The sequence below is a fragment of the Labrus bergylta genome, chromosome 18, assembly GCF_963930695.1.
Source record: "Labrus bergylta chromosome 18, fLabBer1.1, whole genome shotgun sequence".
In the NCBI taxonomy this organism is placed as follows: Eukaryota; Metazoa; Chordata; class Actinopteri; order Labriformes; family Labridae; genus Labrus; species Labrus bergylta.
Window position 1 is genome coordinate 1150382 of NC_089212.1, and position 22848 is coordinate 1173229.

A 22848-nucleotide genomic window follows, 5' to 3' on the forward strand; every position below is an offset into this window, starting at 1 on the left:
CAGAGTCGCAGTTTTCCAATTCCCACCTGGGGAATGTGTGGTGCACAATCACATCCCAGGGCGGCAACCTGCTGCAGCTTGAATATGGAAACATATTCCAGATTTTTTTTTGTCAGCACTGCCATGACTGTGTTACTTGATGACGACGATCTCACATATATTATAATAGATGAAAGGCATTCTATATTATAATTATTGATCCACAACTGCATCTCATCATGGCATGGCGGTGACTCGAGCCAGAGGAGATGCTAATTTGCGTATACTAACATGCTCAAGATAGCAACCCCTTACAAGCTGATTTTTAGCATTAACAATGTAAACCATTTCCTTAATTTATTGTAGCTTGAAATCATGTTGACAGTGGTTAATTGGAACTTAAAAGAAAGTACAGCAGAGGCTTGTTGGAAAATAATTAGTTTTGCAGGTACAAGGTCATAAATAGAGGCTTCAGATGAATTCAAATTACAACAAATTAAAATATCATTGTAATATAATTTATATTGTAATTAAAGGACAACTGTTTTTGATAAAGTGACATCTAGTTAGACAAGTAACTTGACTTCCCAAAATGTAGAGGAAACCCTACAGCGGCTGCAAAACTAATACAGACATGGAAGCCATTTCCAGAAAGAGTGTTTGGTTTATCCATTCTAGGCTTACTTTAAAACATTGCATTGCAAAGTAGGGCCAATGAAAGATGTCCTATTTCTTCTTGAAAAAATAATTAAAAATTTCAGCATATATACACCAATGACTATCCTTAATAGTACGCAATTTCCATTTAACCGGTGTTTTAAGTGTTCATTTGTATGTATTTTATTTTGTGTTAAATTACTATTATTAAAGCACTTGTCTCAGATTATGAAATATATATAATAAAGCTGCCTTTTCAGGGCTTCACCATAGCAGATGAAATGTAGTGAACTTTGGGGTTGATTACAGCCAATAGTTATTGAGACATTTCATTACAAATATTCACTTGTTTAAAATTCTGAACATATTGTAGTTCATCCTGGATATCCTCATCGGGCTATAAGTGTTTGATCAATCCTTTACACAATGGACTGCCTTTGCCTTGACAGAGAAAGATCATGGGTTACAGAATAAGTGTTTTTATAATTGTAACAAAAAAAAAACTGAAAGGGAAGGTAATAAAAGGAAATCTGCTCAATCCGTGTCATTTTCATCAATTTAAACTACTTACATCAATTTGAGGGGTACGATTAAGATTTATTTCCTTTTGAAAATATACCCATGAATTTGTCATAAGAAAACAATTTACAACCTTTTAACATTTTATCACAACATGATCACACAAGTTACAACCCACATCCCTGCATTACAAAGAATTGCCCTTAATTGTTTTACATTTTTTTTCTAAACATTTAAAACATTTTCAACAAAAAACCAAACAATACAAGATTCCACTACAACTTTCAAATTTGCCATCTATTAAATACCCAGTGCCCCAGGGAAGAATACGGACACACTAGCTTTGAAGTGGTGCGATCAAAGAAAAATGAGAGAGGAGGGGGAAATTCAACCCATAAATCTGTGAAGCTCAACTTTGTCTTGTCCCAAAGAGGGTATCGGCCAGTAAATCTTTGCTGTTGTTTCTGGCCACAGACTCTTTTATCATATCAAGGGATTTGTCTTGCAAGAAAATCTGCCCATGATTTATTGTGCTATAAAATGGGTTCAACATGCCATTTCTATAGCTAACAGCTTTTTCAGAGTAATAACACAACTGACAACTGCTTTTTTTTTTTTCAGGAAAAGCATCTAGTGTTGCAGGAAAGTGAGCTCTTTGGTAAAGACAAAGCTCTTAATTCACATTGTAACCACTGTGGGTCTTTTCATTAAGATAAAAAAAAGAAATCCCCATCTACTGCTGGAGTTATTCAAAGGGGGATAATGACTTATTTTAAAATGTATGCAGCATTTCTCTTGAATATCATAATTGTGATTTTGCATACAAACATAGATAATCCTCAGTTTTTTTTTTTTCACAACAGTGACAATACTGTCGTTAGAATGATGGAACAGAGGCCTGAAAAAAGCCTTGGACCCTTTCATTCGTTTTAATTGTTCCATCCAACAACAAAGGCAATGCGTGCACATGCACAAAGAAACGCACAAATGCAACATGCGCACACTGATGCACTCACACATACACACACTTCTGCACACATGAACACAACACACACCTTTCATACTGCAGCTAATATGGGTATTACACAATTTAGTCCTGACATGTTGCAGCGATGATAGCTCTACTGCCACACAAAGATCCCTATCACTCCCAGCGGCTCTCTCTCTCTTTCACCTTGATGTTACGGTGAGTCGACAACATCATTACTCATCACATCACTGAAACACATGCCTAGTGTAGCACTATATCACTCCCATATTGATATGTTGGTTATAGTTTTATATTCAAAGTACTGTATGAGAACATTATTTCATATAAACACGTCCACTGTTTCATATATCACTTCTATATTCACATGCCCACTTTATCACTAGATCACTGTCATTTTGACACCCACTATATTGGTACATCACTTTCGTTTGTCACAAATCCACTCTCATAGAAAAAAAAAAGTTTTTTTTTTTTTCATGTGATATGTGGACAATTTTCTTGTTGACTTGCAACCATGTGTTTTAGTCTTAATATTTTTCATATCATTTTCATGTTTACCCGTCTCGGGCCACTTGATTCAGACACCTCTGCTGATGCCCCATTGGATTTGCGAGGGACATACTCAATATCAAAGTTGCTCTTATGGCGTCCTTTCCCTCGACTCCAGGCGAACAGAAGCAGGAAACAAAAGATTACCACACCCAGGAAAGACAGGCAGCCCATAGCTGTAGATATAATGATAGTCTTAATGTCTATAGGGACTGTCATGTTGTACAGTACTGTCCCATTCCCCCATGTGCTGTTAGAGTCTGTCAGATAGTTTGAGCTCCTGTTGCTATAGTGAGATCTGTCCCCAATACCCAGACTCTTAACAGCTAAAGAGGCAGACAGGCTCGCGTTGCCAGCAGGGTTACTTGCAATACACAAATACACACCGCTGTCATGCAGCTCTGCTGTCTTGATCTCAAGGGTACCATCTGACTGAACTTCCACCCTACCACTGCTCTTGGTTGTGATGTAGCGTCTGTGAGGTGTAATCCAGACCACTGAGGGCCGAGGTGCTCCTTCTGCCAAGCAGCTCAGGCGGGCAGGTTGACCCTCATCAGTCATCAGCAGCTGGGTCGTGTTGGGTCCAATCCGTGGTTTGGTGCAGGTCATGTATCGGGAGACCAGAGGCTCCTTGAGGTCACGAAGAGATCTTCCCAAGAGGTGCTGGGGGGCACTGCACTCAGGCTGGACATCCAGAATCTGCAGAGAGGGGGGCTTGTGGCTGTTGAGCAGCCAAAGCAATCTACAGTCGCACACTAATGGGTTTCCACCCAGACAGAGCCTCTGGAGGCTGTCTGTCGAGGCGAACACTCCTCTCTCCAGAGAGTCCAGGTGGTTGTCTGACACATCCAGTAGTTGCAAAGATTTGAGGCCTAAAAATGCAAAAGGCTCAATAGAAATCAAATGAGATCCCTGCAGCCGAAGCTCTACCAGGTGTGAGAGTTGGCCCAGCTCTCCCTGATGGATGTGCTGGATGCGGCAGTAGGACAAGTTGAGATGTGTGAGGTAGTGCAGGTTGTGCAGTGCGGCTCCAGGGAAGGCAGACAGGTTAGTGTTGGTTATGAACAATGTTGTGAGGTTGAGACCATGCAGAGAGAGGGGAGGCAGTGTGTCCAACCAGGGCCAGTAATCAATCTCTAGTAGGCGGAGTCGTGATAACCTCTTAAAAGAAAAAGGCTTTAGAAAACCAATGCTCAGGTAGCGCAAGTGCAGTTCAACCAGGCTAGGGAGATGTCCTAGAGCGTCAGTAGGAACTACTGTGAGATTTGAACGTTCCAGGGTAAGACTTTGGAGTCCAAGTAATCCTGTAAAGGCCCGCTGAGAAACGAAAACTAACTCATTGTCACCGACCTCCAGGGACGTCAACCTGCGCAGGTCTTGGAAGGCATGATCCAAGAGAACCACCAACCGGTTGTGGCTGAGGTCGAGGCGGGAGAGATTGGTCAGGCCTGACAGCACACCAGCAGGAACCAGCTGCAACAAGTTACTGCGAAAGTTGAGTGAGCGGAGAGCAAGCTGAGAGCGGAATGAGCCGGGCTCGACCACACTGATGAGGTTGTCGCTGAGATCCAGGTCCTCCAGCTGAAGGAATGAAGAGAAGTTGTCTGGCGTAATGATGCGCAGCTTGTTCTTACTAAGGTCCAGGACACGTGTCTCAATAGGGATTCCTTCGGGGATGGTGGGCAGGCGCTTGCGATGGCAACTAACCGACTTGCTTTGCGCAGAGCACTCACATCGTGCAGGGCAGCTCCGAGCCAAGCTGGCCAGGAGAAGCAGCAAGGCCCCGCCCAGGAAGAGATGGCACTGGTGCAGGGCTGGGTGTCGCATGTCTCTTTTACCCACGTTGCCCCCTGTCATGGCACAGCTTCTTGTACATACAGAGCACCATCACGAACAAGCCCTGGAACACAGAATACATGAGATGTGTCAATAAACTCCTTAACCAACAAAAGTCAAACTTTGTTTTTTTACCCGTCTTGCCTTTTTACATTTCCACCCTTTACACTTTCTGTTTCTTTAAACTTACATGTCTTTTCTCTTTAAATGAACTGTCCTTTTTCTTGGCAAGGTGGATGTAACATTGAATTAAAACTCACAGCAGGACAAGACAGCAAGAGAAATATCAGCGGCATAAAAATTTAAACGTTCATCACTTTCGTAGCACAAAAGATTGCAGGCTAACTTCGGGCGTTTTCATGAGGATGGAAGATAAAAAAATTCCCTTTTAAGAGTGCAGGGAGACTAAAAGCCCATGTGGATTTATTGTTGCTGCATATGTGTGACTTGATACTTTGCATCAGTGACAATGGGGTTTCTTTGTCTGCATCTGAGTGGGTTTGGTGATGACTGAACTATATAGCAAGTGTCACAACTAAAATACAAACTATTTTATAAAAAAATACAAAAAACAAACTAAACTGGAAATACAATGTGAATCCTGAGGAAATCTCCAGCACTATTTGCCAGGCAAACATAACCCCAGTATAGGATGAATGGAAACAAATTAATGGCTGTTTAAAGTTTTCATTTAAGTCATCTCACAACTTAATTTTTCATTCCTTCATTTTGCACAGGTTGGACTGAATTTCTTCATTTTAAAATGTTAGTGTTTGAACACAAGACATTTTAACTACGCAAAACAAGTTTTGCAAATACTTTTGGAAAAGTTAGCAACGAGCAAAAGAACTGTGGAAATTACAGATGCATACATTTACATAATACTCACAGAATTCACAAGCTTCATTGCTTTAATGCTCTGTTGGTTTCTGTTTACTTCTTGTTACAACACATTAGGCCTACTTCCTTTTCATATTCCATATACCTTGCATTTTGCTGCATTACTTTTGTTTGAAATAGCATGGCGCTGACAACCCAATCAGTTTCAATTAAGGATCAAAACATCTAAGGCTGGAGTGATTGTTTCTGTTTTTAAACCTCATTGTTTCCTGTGTTGGGAATTCTTTTTACATTTTTCTTGTACTCAAACAGGGCACCACTTCTTAGCTGCTGTACCATATGTGAAGGAATGACAACATTAAGGAAAGGACACAGGGTTCAGTTATTAAACATAATGTTATCTGGAAGCTTTACTTCTTCACAGATTGGAAGGACAGCCCTTAACAGAGGAACACTTTCCAGCAGCCACAGGTTGTTGACTTGACAGATGGCTCAGTACACAGAGAAGCTGACCGTAATTGCCCCATTACCAGTAGTGTCTGCATTCTGCTCATGGCTATCTTTGGCAATTAGGTGTGCAAAAAATAAGACACATCTGTGAGCAGTGAGACTTTGAATGCATCATAAAGGCAAAGAAAAATGATAGAAATATGAAAGGCGCCTTTAAAAAAGCTATTGACTGCTAGCACAGCTCTTGTCAATCACAGCAAAGCAAAATCCTGCCAAGGTAAGCAGATGATGAGCACATAGGCAGACACATACCTTACTTTGATAGTGAAGTGAGTGACATTCAGAAAATAGCTAAGATGAGGCAGAAAGAGCCGGAGAGCACACACACACTCCACTCTTTCTCTTCCCCACAGCACTCACCCCTCCGCCCGGCTCAGCAGCTGCACTGCTTGCATCTCCATATCTCCGCTCCTTTCTCTCTTCTTTTTTTTTAAATCTCTGTTTTATCTTTCCGTCTTCTTGTTCACACATCTTCCATCTAACTCCTTTTCTCTCCCTGGTCCTGGCTGGCCTGGCAAAACCCCAGTCCGTTCATCAGTCCCTGCAGGCTGGGTTTTTATCGATCGCAGCACAGAAACATCAGATGCCAGGAATGTAGCCTTTAACAAAGACCAGGCCGTTGCCACAGCAACCAGAAACCCTGACTCCTATCCGATCTATGTAGTCTGCCAATCAAATTAATGAAAAAAGGAAAAACATAGAGTAAGGAGGGTCACATTTTTTCATATCCCTTTAGTCCTTGCATTGAGAGAGAACTCAAATTGAATAAATTCTTAGAAATTCTGTTTCATTGGTACAGCGAGATTTAGGTGTTTCCAATCCGTCATTCTGGCTGCCTTGCTATTTGTCGACCTGTCTTGTTGCCCATCCATCTGCTGCTCTGGTAACTATGTCTGTCTATCCACCTTATTATCTATCCACAAGCCCACTCCTGTCTTTGTGCATTTATCAGTCTGTCTTAACCTGTCAGCCTCCGTTTCTTGCTCCCTCTCTGTTTAATAATTACAGTCCAGTTGTGTGTTGCTGCAGCGGGGGACAGGTCTGGTTATCTGTTGGTGAGTTGTACATCAGGCAGCATGCAGTCTGTTCACTGGTCTGCTGACAGCTGGTGCACACACACACCAAAACACAATAGCCATCTTACTTAATTCCTATGAGGGAAAGTACATGATAGAATGGGGATATTCATGCCAGAGATTTTTTACTTTCTTTATTATACCTTCACAAAAGTGCAGCTTCTCTTGAAGGCCATAAAAATACTGTAATATATTGAATTTCCAGGAGAAATGGTTGCATTTTTAAGTCTGCCTAAAAATTAGGCTAAATTATAATAAATGTCAACTAAAAATCTGTCACAATTGAGGTTTAACTACCAGTATGTGCACAATAAAACCTATAAACCATGACCTTAAATTGAAATATTAAGTCATAACCTTAAAAAAAAAGCTCTGACTTGGCTCTAGACCAGCTGTCTGTTTGATGGCCCTACATATATTTGTCGTTAGTAGAGCCTGTCCTGAAGCAGCTTTTTGTTTGAAGGATTTACTTATTTGCCTTAAGACATGTCTCTCGTACTGCAGCATCAAAATGTAATGCCACACTGTATGGAATAAAATGCAGTAATATGTGAGCCTTCAAGAATTTATGACAGTATGTGGTTTCAGGGAGTATAGTACAAATATCCAAAAGAGAAGCAGCTTTAAAGTCACAATAAGGTTTAGCAAATCCCATTACAGTGGCAAGAATTTAAATCTCACATAAATATGTCTTTAATCATTAATTTAGATAACTGCTCAGAAATAGTCAGCTCAATCAGTACTGCATGTATAGCCTCATGTTTAAAGATTTAGAAACTTGCAACTGAAAGTTGCTTGTAGTCATAAACCCAGCGATATTTATGACCCAGCTTTGAAGCTCCATTTAGTACAAGGGATCATTTTAGTTAGCCTATTGTTCCAACAGCATATTATTCTGATATCCCAACAGTCTTAAAAGTTGCCCTAAAAGGACAAGGAGCCCATTTATCCGATAGCCGGTAAAATTACCAAATCAAAAATATTCCGAGATCACAGTATAAATGTTTCATTAGATTAGTTGTTTTGATGGTCAGGGTAAGGCACTGGAGAATTCATTATTTCAATAATTACATTCAATTCTAATTTGAGACACTTCAGCAACATGAACAATGTCGGTATTGACGTCACAACTGAATGGAGATTGTGTTTTGATCATTTAGGCTTCATGTCTTTTAAAATGTATTTTGTTCACTATTGTTTTCTGAAGGTTGTTTTTTTTGTTTGACTAAAGGCTGTTGGACAATCAGGCTTTCGGTTTATTGGGATTTGTTTCAGTGTAATGGGATTTTGGAAAAGCAAACTGTTCGAACAATGCATTTCATTGACCCATAAGATTGTCAACTACTTTATTGGCAATACATTCTCAATTTTCACTTTTTTTTTTAAACACCAACAAGCTTTTTTAGCGACAGAAATTTTGAAAAAAAAAAATCCACTACCTGTAATAATTTGAATATAGGCTGACCCAGGTTGACCTTGGTGGCACAGAGTACACTGGTGGCCAGTTACTGTATGCCTTTTCAACATAGTCATATTTTTAGAAACGCTTGGAGCCAACTGTGTCATCAGCAGGATTGAAAACCTACAAGATCCCACAGAATCCTGAGCAAATGGTAATGGTAAATGGGGTCATTTAGAAGGGCAGCCTGCAGGGTTGACCGTTTTGGGATTTGGTTCTGAATTGGATTAGAGTCAGTAAAACTGTAGAAAATCTGACAGCCGAAAAAGGAGCTGTAGGGTGATGCATGAGTCATTTTGAGAGTGAGAGGGAAAGAGAGATGAAGGAAAAAATAGAGAACAGAGTTTCAGATAAAGCAGCAATACTTGGAGGAATGACGAAAGCCCCACTTACGCGATTGCATAAAATCCTTGTTTGCATGAGTTGACTGGGAGTTTGAATGTGATTTTAACCGAGTTAAGCTTGAGAAACTGATTACAGCTCTTCAAGGAGAACTCTGTAATACACGAGCAATGCTCGCTGCACGTGTTGATTTTAATCTGTGGGCCAATCTGTCAAGATGAGCACCATTAAATCCCTGTTCATTATCACACAACTTTCTAAACCCACAGCCTTTTACTGCAGCACAGCACATGCATTTTTGACTGAGAAGGGCTTAATTGAACCATACCAATGAATTTTTGAAACAACATTAATTGCAGTATTGAAAGCAGGGAAATTATAAATGAATAATTAATGAATTATATTGACAGAATATGTGCCTGACACTTTTCCTGTTGCCTTAAGGTGCTAATTAACCAAATGCTTTGTGTTGTCTCTTTGTGCTGAGTAACATCTGCAGTGATTCAACTAGGTTAATATTATAAGCACAGTATCCTAATATGCATGGTTTGAGGCACTTTATAGGCATGGCTAGCTTTTGTGTTTGCCGTGCATAGTGCTCTCTACTATAAATCCTCAACACCCCCCCCCCCCAACACACAGTCTTGCAAACACGAGGTTTTGAATTGATCAACATGACTGCAATTATTCTGCACCCAGCACCTTGGAAAGAGGCCATTATTATTTTCCTCAACATAAATCGTATTCAGTTCACTTCCACTTCAACCTCTGCAAAAAGAAAAAGCTTTAGGCACATTTTACACTTGTTTGCTCATTTTAAGAAGAGTTCTGTATTTCTTTTAAGTTTTCATTTGTCACTTTGGATCAGTGGAGCCATGAAAGAGTGTGCAATATTCATTCATTCTATTGTTTTCCCATGAAATATTAAACATTGGCCCTCTGTCTCACTGTTCTGCTTTGCTTATCTCCAGTTATAATAGTGGCATGAATAATGGAATTATTACACTTGAGAGGGTTCACATGCTAGACGATTATTGCCGCAATGTGAGCGTATAACATAACATACTCTGAATGATAATTGACCTGAAAGGACAGATCCTTAAACCCATCAACTGTTTTGCATCCTTGTGTCGATGCACAAACAGACATGCATGCAAATTGTGTGTACGTCTTTTATGGTGCCATTAAGGTGCTTTACAAGACATTTGATATGAAGGGACCTTATTGGAAGGCTGAGAATGAGCAAAACATGAGGGGCACATCTTTGTATTCATTAAGTTTTCTAATAAAACAAAAAGGTAATCTCTGTTGATTGCCCTTTGAATGTCTAATCTGTACCATTAAATGCAAGATATTAAGAACAAGAGAACAGCTTCAGAACAGAGAAATGTGTGATATGGATTGTGAAACGCACAAGAAAGCCTACCTCGTACTTTGTACTTTTAGAATAACAACAGCTCAGTTTAAAGATAATTCTCTGTGTATTCTACATAAATACACTAGAAAAATATACATCTGCTTTTCAGAGAAATGTAGTATTCTGCAAACACTGACCCCCCCCCCCTCCCCCACACGAGGGGCAAAATGTCAGCAGGGTCTTCAGGATGCTGTTGGGATGCAGAAGTTGAATCGTGTTCTTTGTGGCTAATTAGCGCTTGTGCATTCAAACTCTGCCAATTAAACAGGTCCTTTCTGCACCACTGGCCATGTTTCCTCTGAAGCGATGCCTTGTTGAGCCATCAACAGCGCATCCTGTCTTCCACCATGTGGTTTGCTGTACGTCTGCTCTGCTGCAGGATCATGGGGAATGTTGCTTTACCCTGCAGTCTGGATTTAGAGAAACCCAGTTAATACTTAGTCAGTGTTTGCTCATACTGATAGACAGCAGGAGGTACACATAGTGCTTCTAAACTACAGCCTCCAGAACAAAGACTAAAAACACAAACTCTCTGTTACTGAGTATCTGTGCTGTGGACATGAATAATGTGAACAAAGCGTTCCTCCACCTGCTCGGTTTTCTCTCAACAGCATGCAGCATTTTTTCTATTTGTCACAGCTAAAAATTAAAAGCCAATTTAAGGAACCTTTTTCATATCAGATCTGCTATCAGAAAGGGAATATTCCTAATCTTATTGATTGGACATCATATTGTTTCTATCATGCTCCAGTCAGCAAAAGTTTTATATTAAAAAGTCTTAAAGGCTGAAAGCAGCACAAAGTTAACTTTGTGAAGGATTTAAATTCATAAGCTATTTAAAAAGCAATTTAATACAAAAAAGGAGTTTTGACAGAATGGTTTCACATCAGACAGTTGTAAATGGTAAATGGATTGAGCTTGTATAGCGCTTTTCTAGTTTCTGACTACTCAAAGCACTTTGACACCGCATGTCCCACAGTGATGGCAGAGGTTGTAAAGTTGTAACTTTACTTCTTTATAGAAGTAACTAATCCCGGGTCAAGACACTGGAACCGGTCTTGCTCCCACTGCTAAGCGGGGAAAATGTGGCTTAAGGGGGGAAGTTGACCGTCTCACAACCGGAGGGTCTAGGGCTTGGTCTCCGGCTCCTGTTGCCACTTATCTATGTGTGTACTTATCTACTGGTCTCACCAATAAGAGCCCCAGCTCTTTTGTGGCACATCCCCCTGTCTCCATTGACATCATAAAAACGCTATTTTTTTTATTGATGGTGGTGATGACGATGGTGGCAATAATGACGATGAATTACTTATTTATTCATCTATTTTGATTATTTTTTGTTTTTTTGTTTCGTAGTGACTTTGTATTTGTTTTCCTCCTTTTTCTCACTCTGACTTTCCATCCACACACACACACACACACACACACACACACACACACACACACACACACACACACACACACACACACACACTCAAGTAAAACCTGATATACCCCTTTTCTGGCCTGTGCTCACTGTAATTGTCTCTTGTGTTGCAATAAAAAAAAAAAAATCAAAATAAAAGAAGTAACTAATCCCATTCATACACACTCATACGGCACCATCGAAGCAGTGGGAGAAATTTGGGGTTAAGTTTCTTGCCAAAGGACACATCGAACATTTGGCTGCAGGAGCTGGGGATCGAACCCTCAACCTTCCGGTTGAGAGACGACCGACTCTGCTAACTGTTCCTCAGCCACCCACTGTTGTCAATTGTCCCATACACTGCCACCCACTGGCTAGACGTAGTAAGTGTACCAAAAACGTCTTCAAATTCAAGATGGTCAGGAATGTAAAGCAGCAGAGGAATGGCTTGCAAATCTACATATACCCTTGCAGGGGATATTGTTTTGTGACATATTTTTAGAATTGATCATTTATATTTTTAGAATTGTCAAAATGTCAAAGTACTAATTTTAGTCCCTAAATTGTGTCTCATAAGTTTCTGGCTTTATTTCCATTACAATTCATATTCATATGAACACTTTGCCTTTCTTGTTCTCCAAAATACTTGATTTTGTTTTCATCAAACAGCATTGTAATACTACTTTACATTCTAGCTCAGCACCATTGTCACTGAAGGACAGTCACACAGTAATCATATTGTGTGAAATGATTGCTTAAAAAAAAGATGTCATTGCTAACTCTCAATGGCTGCTTAGGTTTCCTGCAAAATTAATAATCAGATTTCCACAATGTGATGACAAACCTTTTGTTTTTCCTCCCTGTCAAGTGTATTTAAGTGAAGCAGGTGCACACCCTGCTGTGTCTTGTTGTTGCTTATAAATCAGAGTGTTACTTGAAGGACACTCACCATATAAGGTTTCTGTCTAATTTTAGTCTCAGGAGGTAGAACTCATCCATTTTTCATGGTATATGTATACCCACACTGACTCACAGGCCCCTTCCCCATTCACCCAAATAAGATCTGTTCCAGCATATGACACCAGTTTTTCCAATAATGTTTCCATGTAATTGTTTCAAAAAATACACATTAGCTTAGTTCCAAAATTTCAGTTGCTGGTAACGTGCTATATTGAATTGACTCTTTGGCTGGGGAGGGGTTTGGGTTTGTTTTCAGTTAAGCTCTTGTGAATTCCTAACAACCGTATTAAAACGCCTAAATAGTCCACATACGCGGTTTACCTGAACTACATAAATCATTCCATGGTTAAAACTTCTGTTGCCTTTGTGCCTTACATTAACAGATGATGCCAAACCTCTGCAAAGTGTCATGGGCACTTAAACATGTCCAGTGTTAACTTACATCCAAAAATAAAGGGGAAAAAGAGCCCACTGTCTCTTGTTGTCAACATTTATATGTTTACCACAAAACTCAGGGGAGGCATTTGTACTGTCCTAGTAGGGGCCTGTTGCAATTATATGCTGCCCCTATTGATCCCACATATTGACTAAAGTCTGTCCTTGATTTTAACATTCAACAGATGCTTCTCTGGATTTCTGAGAAAAACGAGAACCATGAAAAGTAGCTCATTTGAAAACAGCAGGGAAGCTCATAAATAAGGCATTCTTTATATTCTAAAGGAGGGAAAGCGTAAATGACTAACTCCTTAGTGTGTCTGAGTTGAACTGAAACTTTGATATCAGTCAGTGGGAACAGCTGGATCAAATTAATGAGAGAGATCACAGGTAAGATCTCTTGCCTTTATATTCATTTACATAGTACCTAAAGAAAATTGAAATGCATTATGTTGTTTCCATCAAAGCAATAATGTGGATGTAATACACGGAGCAACATATTTGATTTGTTTATCACCAAGTTGTGTTTTAATTAAAGAAATAGTTTGCATAATAGAGAACAAACCCTATGACGTATTTTTGTAGGCCAACCCTGAATTAGCATCTCCATGGGGCCTAATCAGAATTCCCCAATTAGATTTTTTCATTGGATTTTGGATCATTGCAGAAAATAAGCTCTGTGGCAAACACACGTTTCTGAAGTGTAGGCGTTTTGTTCAGCAGGATAATCTTCACAGATGAACACCATTTTTATGATGTTTGAAGTGTTAATGCGACCGACAGAAGTAAAAAGCTAACGTCATGCTAAAGCTAACTACACCACGGTTGGGTGATTGTGACGTCACTAGCGTTATGCTTCAGACGATCTCCGATAAACTAATCCACGCAGCTTAATAAATAGTTTACTAACATAATATTCACCTTAACCTAAAGATTAAACCTACAGGAGACATCTCAGACTAGTGAGAGAGTTCCCGCCCTCTGTGTCCGGCCTGATGACGTTTAATGTCCCTGACAACCACTGTAGTCACATTTAGCCACTTGTTAGCATCCGCCTTTTTAAAGATGTGTAAAAACTTCAAAATTCATAAGTGGGGGTATTACCTAACGTAGTTTATGTGGTCTAACAAAACACCAACATCTCTTCAGCTTGTGTTGACCACAGACCTTATTTCAGGCGTCTAACCACAAACCCATTCAAAATCCACATTGACTTTTAGACTTACTTCAGGGTTTTAGGACTCATTCCTGTGGCGCTCTGTCGTCTGTTAAACATTAAGCTAGCGCCAGGAGACGGTTAGCTTAGCATGGAGAAAGAAAGAACTGCTGACTTATTACCATGCTATATCATGTTGGATCCAATCTTTTATGAATGGTTGTGTGTGTTGGTTGAGCTGAGGGTTCCTGAAGTCATTTTGCTGATGCTTCACCGTGAGACTCCAACAAGTCACTGCTCCAAGAAATAGCCTAAACTTTACCCTCATTTAAGAACAATTTATAAAGTTTACACATCAGTATTTGTATATTTAATACAAAAAATATATAAATTGCTGACCTAAGAGGACAGGTGGTCTTTAACTACAGCCACTGTACAGTTTGGCTTATAAATATGCTGCAAATTTTTTTGGGCACAAAATAGAAACCTCTTACCTGTTTGGTGTCTTAAGATGAGAAGTAAGATCTAGATTGGTCAGTACATCTCATTTCAAGACACTTGACAAGTACAATTTGCTTGCCCCAAATGTTCTTGGTAGATTTTGTTTTACTTATTACAAGCAGTTCAGACCTTAATATTTGCTTTTTATATCTTAAAAAATGATTCTTATCGGGCCAATAGTGTCTTATAGTAAGTGTTATGAAATGTTTTTGAAATGAAATTAGACAAATACTATTCCGAAGCTTTGAATTTTTGCAGTGTATGATCAGAGGCGCTGCTTGTCTTCAGGCGAGGCAACTGCTTGGAGCCCCAAACCATTAGTGGGCCCCAAACCATTAGGGGCCAAAAAAGGTGAAATTTTGCAATGGCTGTAAGAAAACTTCCTTAGAGGTTCCCATCTGACAGAAGTCACAACTGTTGCCCTGCTGAACGCTGATTGGAGGGTTGATTGATGACTCTAGAATGGCCACAGTGTATGATAACATTTTCAGGAGGAAGATGGCCCTTGTCTATAAATGACAAGATGGCTGCCTACTTTTTGGTTCATGGCTCATTGAGCTTAGAAGACTGTAGTAAATCTTATAAATGATGTCTATATGCCTGTTTCTTACTTGATAAAAATGGAATACAGATTATACATTTGCTATCGTAATATCTTATATTATCGTTAAAAAGCTGTAAATATACATTAATACATTTATAAATAAATCATAAAACTACATGCTTGTTTCTAAAAAAAAATACATTCAGACTAATGGTCTTAAACGTCATATATGATAGAACTACATCACCAATTGCAAAGCTGTAATTTGTGTGGAAATTTCTAAAGTCCTGTATTTTCTAATAATAACTTCCATTTTTAATTCAAACAGTCAACTTGTAAAAAAAAAAAAACACTTTTCTTAATGTTTGGGCTTGAAGGATGAATTAAATCCATTTCTAACTGCACCTTTGCACACTCAGCAGCCAAAGATATTTTTAGACTCTCTATGTCAAATCTCTGGGCCCATTCATTCCCAGCTTCAGTCTGAAAAGATGATTGGTCTTTCTGAATGAGAGGCGCAATGTGAACAATAGTAGATGACTCAGTTTGATGACTTTCATTTTGAAAAGAAGTTACCAATTCATTTGCAGTTAAATAAAGGTGAGTGGGGACATTTACAGATAGCACACTGGAGCCCTGAGTTTATTCTACAATTAAAATCATGTCCTATAAGCAGCACAGAATGTGAGACTTAAATATGCTCATGTTCACATTTATTTTCCTCCTAGGACTTAAACTCCTTTCATTCCCTAAAAAGTCTGCTCCACTTAAAATCTGTGTCAGTAATGGGTCTGGATATCGTCTCTGTATGCTGCTCCCCACATTTCTAGGAAGCAATTTGACCACATGATGAAAATTCATTAAAGAAATGTCATGGAAATCTGAAAGCTGAGTGGATCACAAAGCATGCTCCTTTTGTCAGACAGATGTTTGAACTCAGGTTCAGGTTTTGTGCCAAAGTAGCAAAAAAATCTTCCTATTAGCTTGTTTTTAAGTGTATCTAGGGTTCAAGGGTTGTTTTATAACTACATTTAGAAATAACTAACAATGACTGCCACATATTTAAACTTAGAACTTTATTTGAATACTAAATCAATGTTTCTAAAGGAAATAAATACAACAACCAGGGGTAAGAAGATCACTAATGTTTAAGACTCAACTGAAACCTCATAATTTATTTTTGCCTTTGGAAAAAAACAGATATTCACTGTTCTGTCAGTCGTCACATAAAAACTTTTTTTCTTTTGCCTCTGAATCAGAAATGATTCAAAGTCCACAGAGCACCTGTAAATATTGGCTGTGCTAATTTCAATGTGTAGTTAGAGCATGAACTTTCTACCAGACCCTCCTATCATTTCCCTGGAGAGCCGTTTAGTGTCATCTCTTTTTACATCAGACCCTGAGGAGGGGATTAGGGCGTCCTCACTGGCTCTGAATCACACGGGAGGATTAGCACTTCCTCCTGTCACCAAATCATTCTGACGGATTAGCAATTTCCACTGTCATCCCAAAAAGAATTCACCGCAGCTACGAAGGAATTCAAGTCACTGTGAGAGCCAAGGTGACATTGGAGGGAAGAGAGAGTCATTTTTGATTGGCCCATTCGAGCAGTGTGTGGCACTTTGCTCAACCAGGACAATGTTAGCATGACGGACGTCAAGTGGATTTGTAAATCGACAGTTTGAGCTAAGCAGTCAGATAGGTTTATGTTGTGTTGAATGAGTAAATCAGAGACAGATCAAAGGTCACTTTTGATAGGGGCCCTTCAAAGTACCTTTGCTCAAAGTACCTTTGCTTTGACGTTCTTATTTTCTACAACATTGCATGCAGTTGGTTAATTTATGTAGCAATAGACAGGAAGGTGAATTATCATTTCTGTCAGCTTGTCTAGAGAGATGTCCACAGGGGCACAGAACCGTCGTTGTCATGGTTGGTTACATGTTAGATCTAAGTGATTTTGGAAAATTGTGCTATTTTAACAACACTACATAGGAAGGATTAACATCAGTCATTGTGACTAAACCTGGACTTTTATTCTTAAACAAGACATAAACCCATTTTCTGATTGTTAGCTTGGGTAAGGCTTGACCTGACATGATCTTTGTAAATAAAACAGTTGAGGTGGTGTCATGTGAGAATGAGAGGTAGTCTTTCCTGTGATTTGTTAAAGCCAGAATTCTGCTTCACAGACTTAATGTTCTTAATGTGAATGTGTACTGGTGTGTGTGTGTATCCATGTGTGTGTGTGCAAGCATGCGTGTGTGTGTGTGTGTGTGTGTGTGTGTGTATGGTTAGTGATTGCGTTCACTGAATAATACCAGCCTTTCACACCTGCCACATAATTGGCTGTCTGCAAACATAGCTTGAAACTGGCAAAGAGAACCCCTTTGGGAGTAGAGTGGGTTTGGACCAGTTTAATGTTCTCTAAATGTGCTGAAATCCCAGACTAACTCATATTCACATGCATGCATACATATTCCAAAACATTATGCACAGTCTGATATCCACTTGAAAGCGTTGAGACTAAATGAGAATGAAAATTTCTGCCATGCACAATGACTACGGTTTATAGTCTCTGCAAGAAGGAAGTGTGGTTTGAAAAGAGTCTCCATTATAACAGTGTTTCCTGTGTGTAGTCATCTAACTGACTGGTATCCTAAAAAGCATATCTCTTGGTGAAGCTCATAGACTTTCCAGTCGAGACAATGATAATTAAGCTCGACTCCTTTTTGGCAAAGTTAGGCCATTTTTTTAAATCCTTCTTCAAACTCTATCTCTAAGAATTAGCTAAGCTTCACTGATATTGTGATTTTTTACAAATTGTACCATTTAAGACAACCAAGCATATGCCAGACAATCAATACAGAGAATTTGAGGACAAAGGGGCCTCTGTTGCAAAGTCTGTGTCTTGCAGGAAGGAGAACTACTGGTGGCTCACATCCATTAGCACCTCATCTATTTTCTATCAATGAAACACAGAGGGGCAGGGTAAATAATGACAGCTGCTTCAGCAACCAGAGACACATCTCAGCATTGGATTTTGCCCATTTCAAGTACAAGCCCTATTCCTAAAACATGGGATGTTGTGTAAAATGTGAATAAAAGCCGAATGTATTTGCAGCTAACATTAAAACCCTTATTTGATTGAAAATAGCACAGAGAGAACATATTAAAGGTTGAAAGTGAGATATTTCATTGTTTTGGTTAAATGATGTGCCCTATTTGAATTTGATGCAAACAACATGTTCCATACAAAGTGTGGGTAGAGTCATGTTCACCACTCTGTTGCATCACTTGTTAACAACAATTTGTTATCTTTTGCTGTGAGGCTGCCCAGTCTCCTTTGTCTTATTTTGTGTTTCATAATTCTCCAAAAATGTGGTGTTGTCAGCATACAATTCAAATTGGGCATATCAATTAAAAAAACAATGACATTTCTCAGTTTTACCATTTGACATGATGTCCTTGAGTGAAAGATCACTTTTGCCCATCACATTCTGTTTTTAATTATATTTTAGTGTTACATTTTTTTCAAGGAATTGAGGTTGTTTTATTACAAGTCTGCTTTTGATTTTATGTGTTATCATGTTTTTCTTAGTTGACCCTGATACCATTAGGAAAGATCATTTGTGTAAAGCTTGTCAAAATGCAGATTATTCTGGAATGCTTTATCCTTTTATTTTGGAGAACCTTGATCAGTAAAAAAAAAAGATACTGATACTGAGCTTATGTGGGACGGATTAACGATCACAAGCTCAGCACTAAAGGTTCCCTTGTCTTCATGTGGTTTTGTGACACCGATATTCTAGTGAACAGGATTTCAGGAAAAACAAGACATTTTGTCAGAGCTTTTTGGGATGGAAAGTGTAAAAATAACACGTGCAAGGACATTGATTTTGCAGAGATGAGTGTCTTTGCAAATCAAGATCAAATTCAGCAAAGCTCAGGGATTGAGGTTCTAACCATGTAGAAATGCTGAGTGCACTTAGCACATGTCCTGGCAACCTGAGTGCTCCCAGCTAGTATCCTCGCGTTTTAACGATCCATTAAGAGTGAAAAATGATCAAAAACATTTCAACCACTTAGTTGATTGTAGAAATAGTGGCTTACTTTTCAGAAAGCAATAAGCAACAAAATTACCTGATTGATTTTCATCAATCTTTTTTGAAGATAAACTTTTTTTTCTGTTTCCATGATCAGCCACAAATTGCTCAAGAGACCACGATGCAATACAGCCACATGATATCATTAAGGATAGGATAATGAACATGCAGCACAAATCATGCCCAGGAACTTTTAATGTTTTAAATGTATTATTGTGTATAAAGCATGAGGCATTGAGCCATCTTAAGGGAAATGGTACCAAAAAGGATCAATAACAACACACCAAAGAACACAGTAATACAAACTGTGGTACACTTGAGATGAATGCTTCTGTGAACTTGGAGTTTGGGGGAAGTTCAGTAAAGGAACATAATTTTTACTTAAAGTAATCTTTTCTTCTAATGTATTCCAATGTGAGTCGCAAACTCTAAGGTTACAAATGCAGTAGAGAAGGAGCTTTTACCGCAGGTCACACCTAACCATTCACACAGTGATGGCAGAGGCTGCTATCTTAAATGTCCATCAGTATTAACTCATCCATTCATACACATTCATACAACACTGACGTCGCAGTTAGAGTAACTTGGGGTTAAGTGTCCTGCCCAAGGACACTTGGACAAGTAACTGAAGGAGCTTTGGGATTGAACCCCCGACCTTCCAGTTGATTTCCGGTCAAGGTTTGCCACAGTAAAGTCTTTTCATTTAGCTTATTTTCTCAGCACAAACTAGGTGATAAAATCAAATTAAGAATGGAATATAGCAGGGACTGTAGAGGTGGCTCAATATGATTTATAATGGCTACTCTTTTGTTAAACATTAGGAAAGGGAAAAAAAGCGTCAAAGACATGCATGTTTGGTTGACTCTAAATAGCTCCAAGTGTCAAAGTGATGGATATCTGTCCCTTTGTACCAGCCATGGGATTGACTGGTAACCTGTCTTCTATCATTTGCCCAATGTTCGGCTTGAGCTTCCAGCACTGATCCATATTTTTGGCTTTTCTTTTGAGGAAAAAAACTTTCTTTGTGACTTGACAAAACATGGTAATAAAATTGTATAACTTCAATGCAAACGTCATCAGGTATGGACCAGCTCCTAGTTATGCTGGTGTAGGCTTGGACTACGAGGGGAACATTTGTCCCATCTCCCCTTATCCCAATTTTCAAGCCCAGCTCAGTTTCGGCAGATGACTGTTCATCTTGAGACTGGTTTTGCCCAAGATTTCTGCCTCTGTTGTTCTGCCGGATGTTTGTGCTGTGCTCCTGATGGATTAACGCTGGTTCTTTGTTATATAGACTAAGGTCTTTCTACCTGCTCTTTTGTAATATTAAATAACAACGAGTTAGGTCTGTTACCTGTTTTTTGTAAAGTGTCTTGAGATAACACTTGTCATGAATTGGCGCTTTTTCTAATAAAGACTGATTGATTGATTGATTGATTGATTAATTGATCGTCAGCAAACAGAATGGGTCATGAAGTGTCAAACATCCAAGCAAAGTCACTCATTAAGATGAGAAATAGAAGTGGCCCAAGAATAGATCCCAGAGGTCCTCCACAGCTTTATTCAGTTAGAAATACAACCTTTCATATCAAGTTTTTATATAGTCACAAAGCCAGGTTTGTATACAAATTGATTTAAGCCTTTGTTAAAACAAGGAATGGTCCAACTGCAATTGCATTGTTATCCGAAGTTCTGGAATTATTTTCCGTAAGTTGTAAGGAATTCATGAATGCTGAGTGATTTTGTACAAATCTAAATCTGTAAATCTGTTTACAGAGAATATGTTTTATATGTGTATGTTTATATGCTCTACATGGACTAGCATTTCCAAATCTTTGGTCTTAGGCAAAATACAATTGTGTTAGTTATAAGGCTAAGATCCCATTCAATACATGATGCTGACCGTTGCAACTTCAATCCAAAAGGGAGTGAGAGGACATGAGTCAGATGCCCACTAATTAATGCTGCTGCTTCTTTTAAATGCTTGGCCTGGATTTCATCATGAACTGCTGCAGAGCTAAAAAGGTTAATAATGATATCAGTCATACGCCTGGGTGACAGCTGCTTTAAACTTGTCTGAATAGGATTTCTTTGCAACTAAACCAAGTACATTTAAACAATGTTAATACTATTTACATGCATCAGTGTTCCAGCAGATTGAGAAACCTTTTTTATATTTCTTGTTTTTCAAAGAGGATTTCATTTATCTTTAAAGGAACTTTGGTTTTGCACCAACTTGAGAGGACTTAATCATGCTCCACACGAGAAAAAGCACAAAATAATTTGTATTAAGTTGAACATTTGTGAAAAATATAAATTTGCCATATGGTATGCCGCTTAATGTTTCTTAATTATGGACTTAAAACATTCACTTCAAAAAAGCTTAAAGCAATTTTTCTATCTGTATCTCTGTAGGAGAGTAATTTTCTCTTTAAAACAGATTTAGTCTCCAAGTGAAACACAGTTTCCCTCTATCATTAATAACATCCAAAGCATCAATGGAACTATTCATATCACAGTATGGTGGGTGGCATATACTTCATCTTGGCAGCATCATTTAGCAGATGGTTCTTTGAGTGTTTTAATAAATTCAGTATTCCGCTCTAATACCCCATTATTGGTTAAAAAGAAGTTTAGATTACAAACTTCAAGCCCTTTTTACAACTGGACAGTATGATGTAAAACAGGCACCACTAGTTCTCTCTCACCCACATGCACAAATATATACACAGCAGTTGATAAAAGAAGGATAATGAAGACTTGTAGCAGAGAGAGAGAGAGAGTGAGAGAGAGCCCATATGGCCGAGCAAGAGAGAGAGAGGGAGAAAACGTGTGAAGTTTGTCAGCTGTGTCAATGTGATAAAAACACGTCTCCTATTGTGTGTGTTTAATTAGTGAAATGTATGTCCCACACTGCGGATCTGAATATGTTGAGAATAAAAGACAGATACATTTTCCATTTCCAAGCGGAAAAGACTTGGATAACAAATAGGAGAGTGATGAACTATTCACAGGTCACATCAAGGCTCTGTTTGTTTTTTACCCATGTCCCAGTACAGGATCATTTCCCCCTTTAAAAATACACTGAGCAGTACTAAATCACCACAGGACACTATTAATACTGTTCATTGTGCATGGAGGATGCATTATGTTTTTATGAGCTTTAAATTAAATGAGAAACAAAAACAGAACAAGAGTTATTCTAGACTTACAGCAGAAAGATTCCTAAACAAAAACCTCAAACGCTTTTCAGGAGTAAACAGAGACATAGTCCTTAAGATTTTAATGGTATCAAACCCCATTAAAAAAAATTATAATAATATGTACAATAATACATTATGAATAGTCTGAATGAAATGTGAAATCTGTAAAAAAAAACAAAAAAACAACAACAATTGAAAGAGCACCTCTTCTTCCCGTCGAGATTTTTTTCAATTGTGAAAAGTGCAATGGTGAAAAGCTTATTGATATGAAATAAAACAGAAACTTGAAACCTGTGTTGATCATAAACTCTATCTGCTGTCCTAAAACTAATTTATCATGTAAAGTTACAATATTATAACACAGCC

General features: G+C 38.7%; 1 protein-coding gene across 2 annotated transcripts in view; it reads right to left on the bottom strand.

Moving 5' to 3' along the window:
* Positions 1–1286: 1286 nt before the first annotated feature.
* Positions 1287–22848, bottom strand: part of lingo2b (leucine rich repeat and Ig domain containing 2b) — a 34577-nt gene continuing 13015 nt past the window's right edge. Inside the window, exons 1-2 of one of the 2 annotated variants that reach the window (XM_020644634.3) lie at positions 6242–6511; positions 1287–4595 (exon numbers count right to left, since the gene is read on the bottom strand). In XM_020644634.3, the coding sequence (XP_020500290.1) occupies positions 2684–4552 (1869 nt within the window). In that variant the 5' untranslated portion in view covers positions 4553–4595; positions 6242–6511 and the 3' untranslated portion in view covers positions 1287–2683. Of the gene's footprint in view, positions 4596–6241; positions 6512–22848 lie in introns of those variants that run through there. The other variant, XM_020644633.3, reaches the window with a different exon arrangement.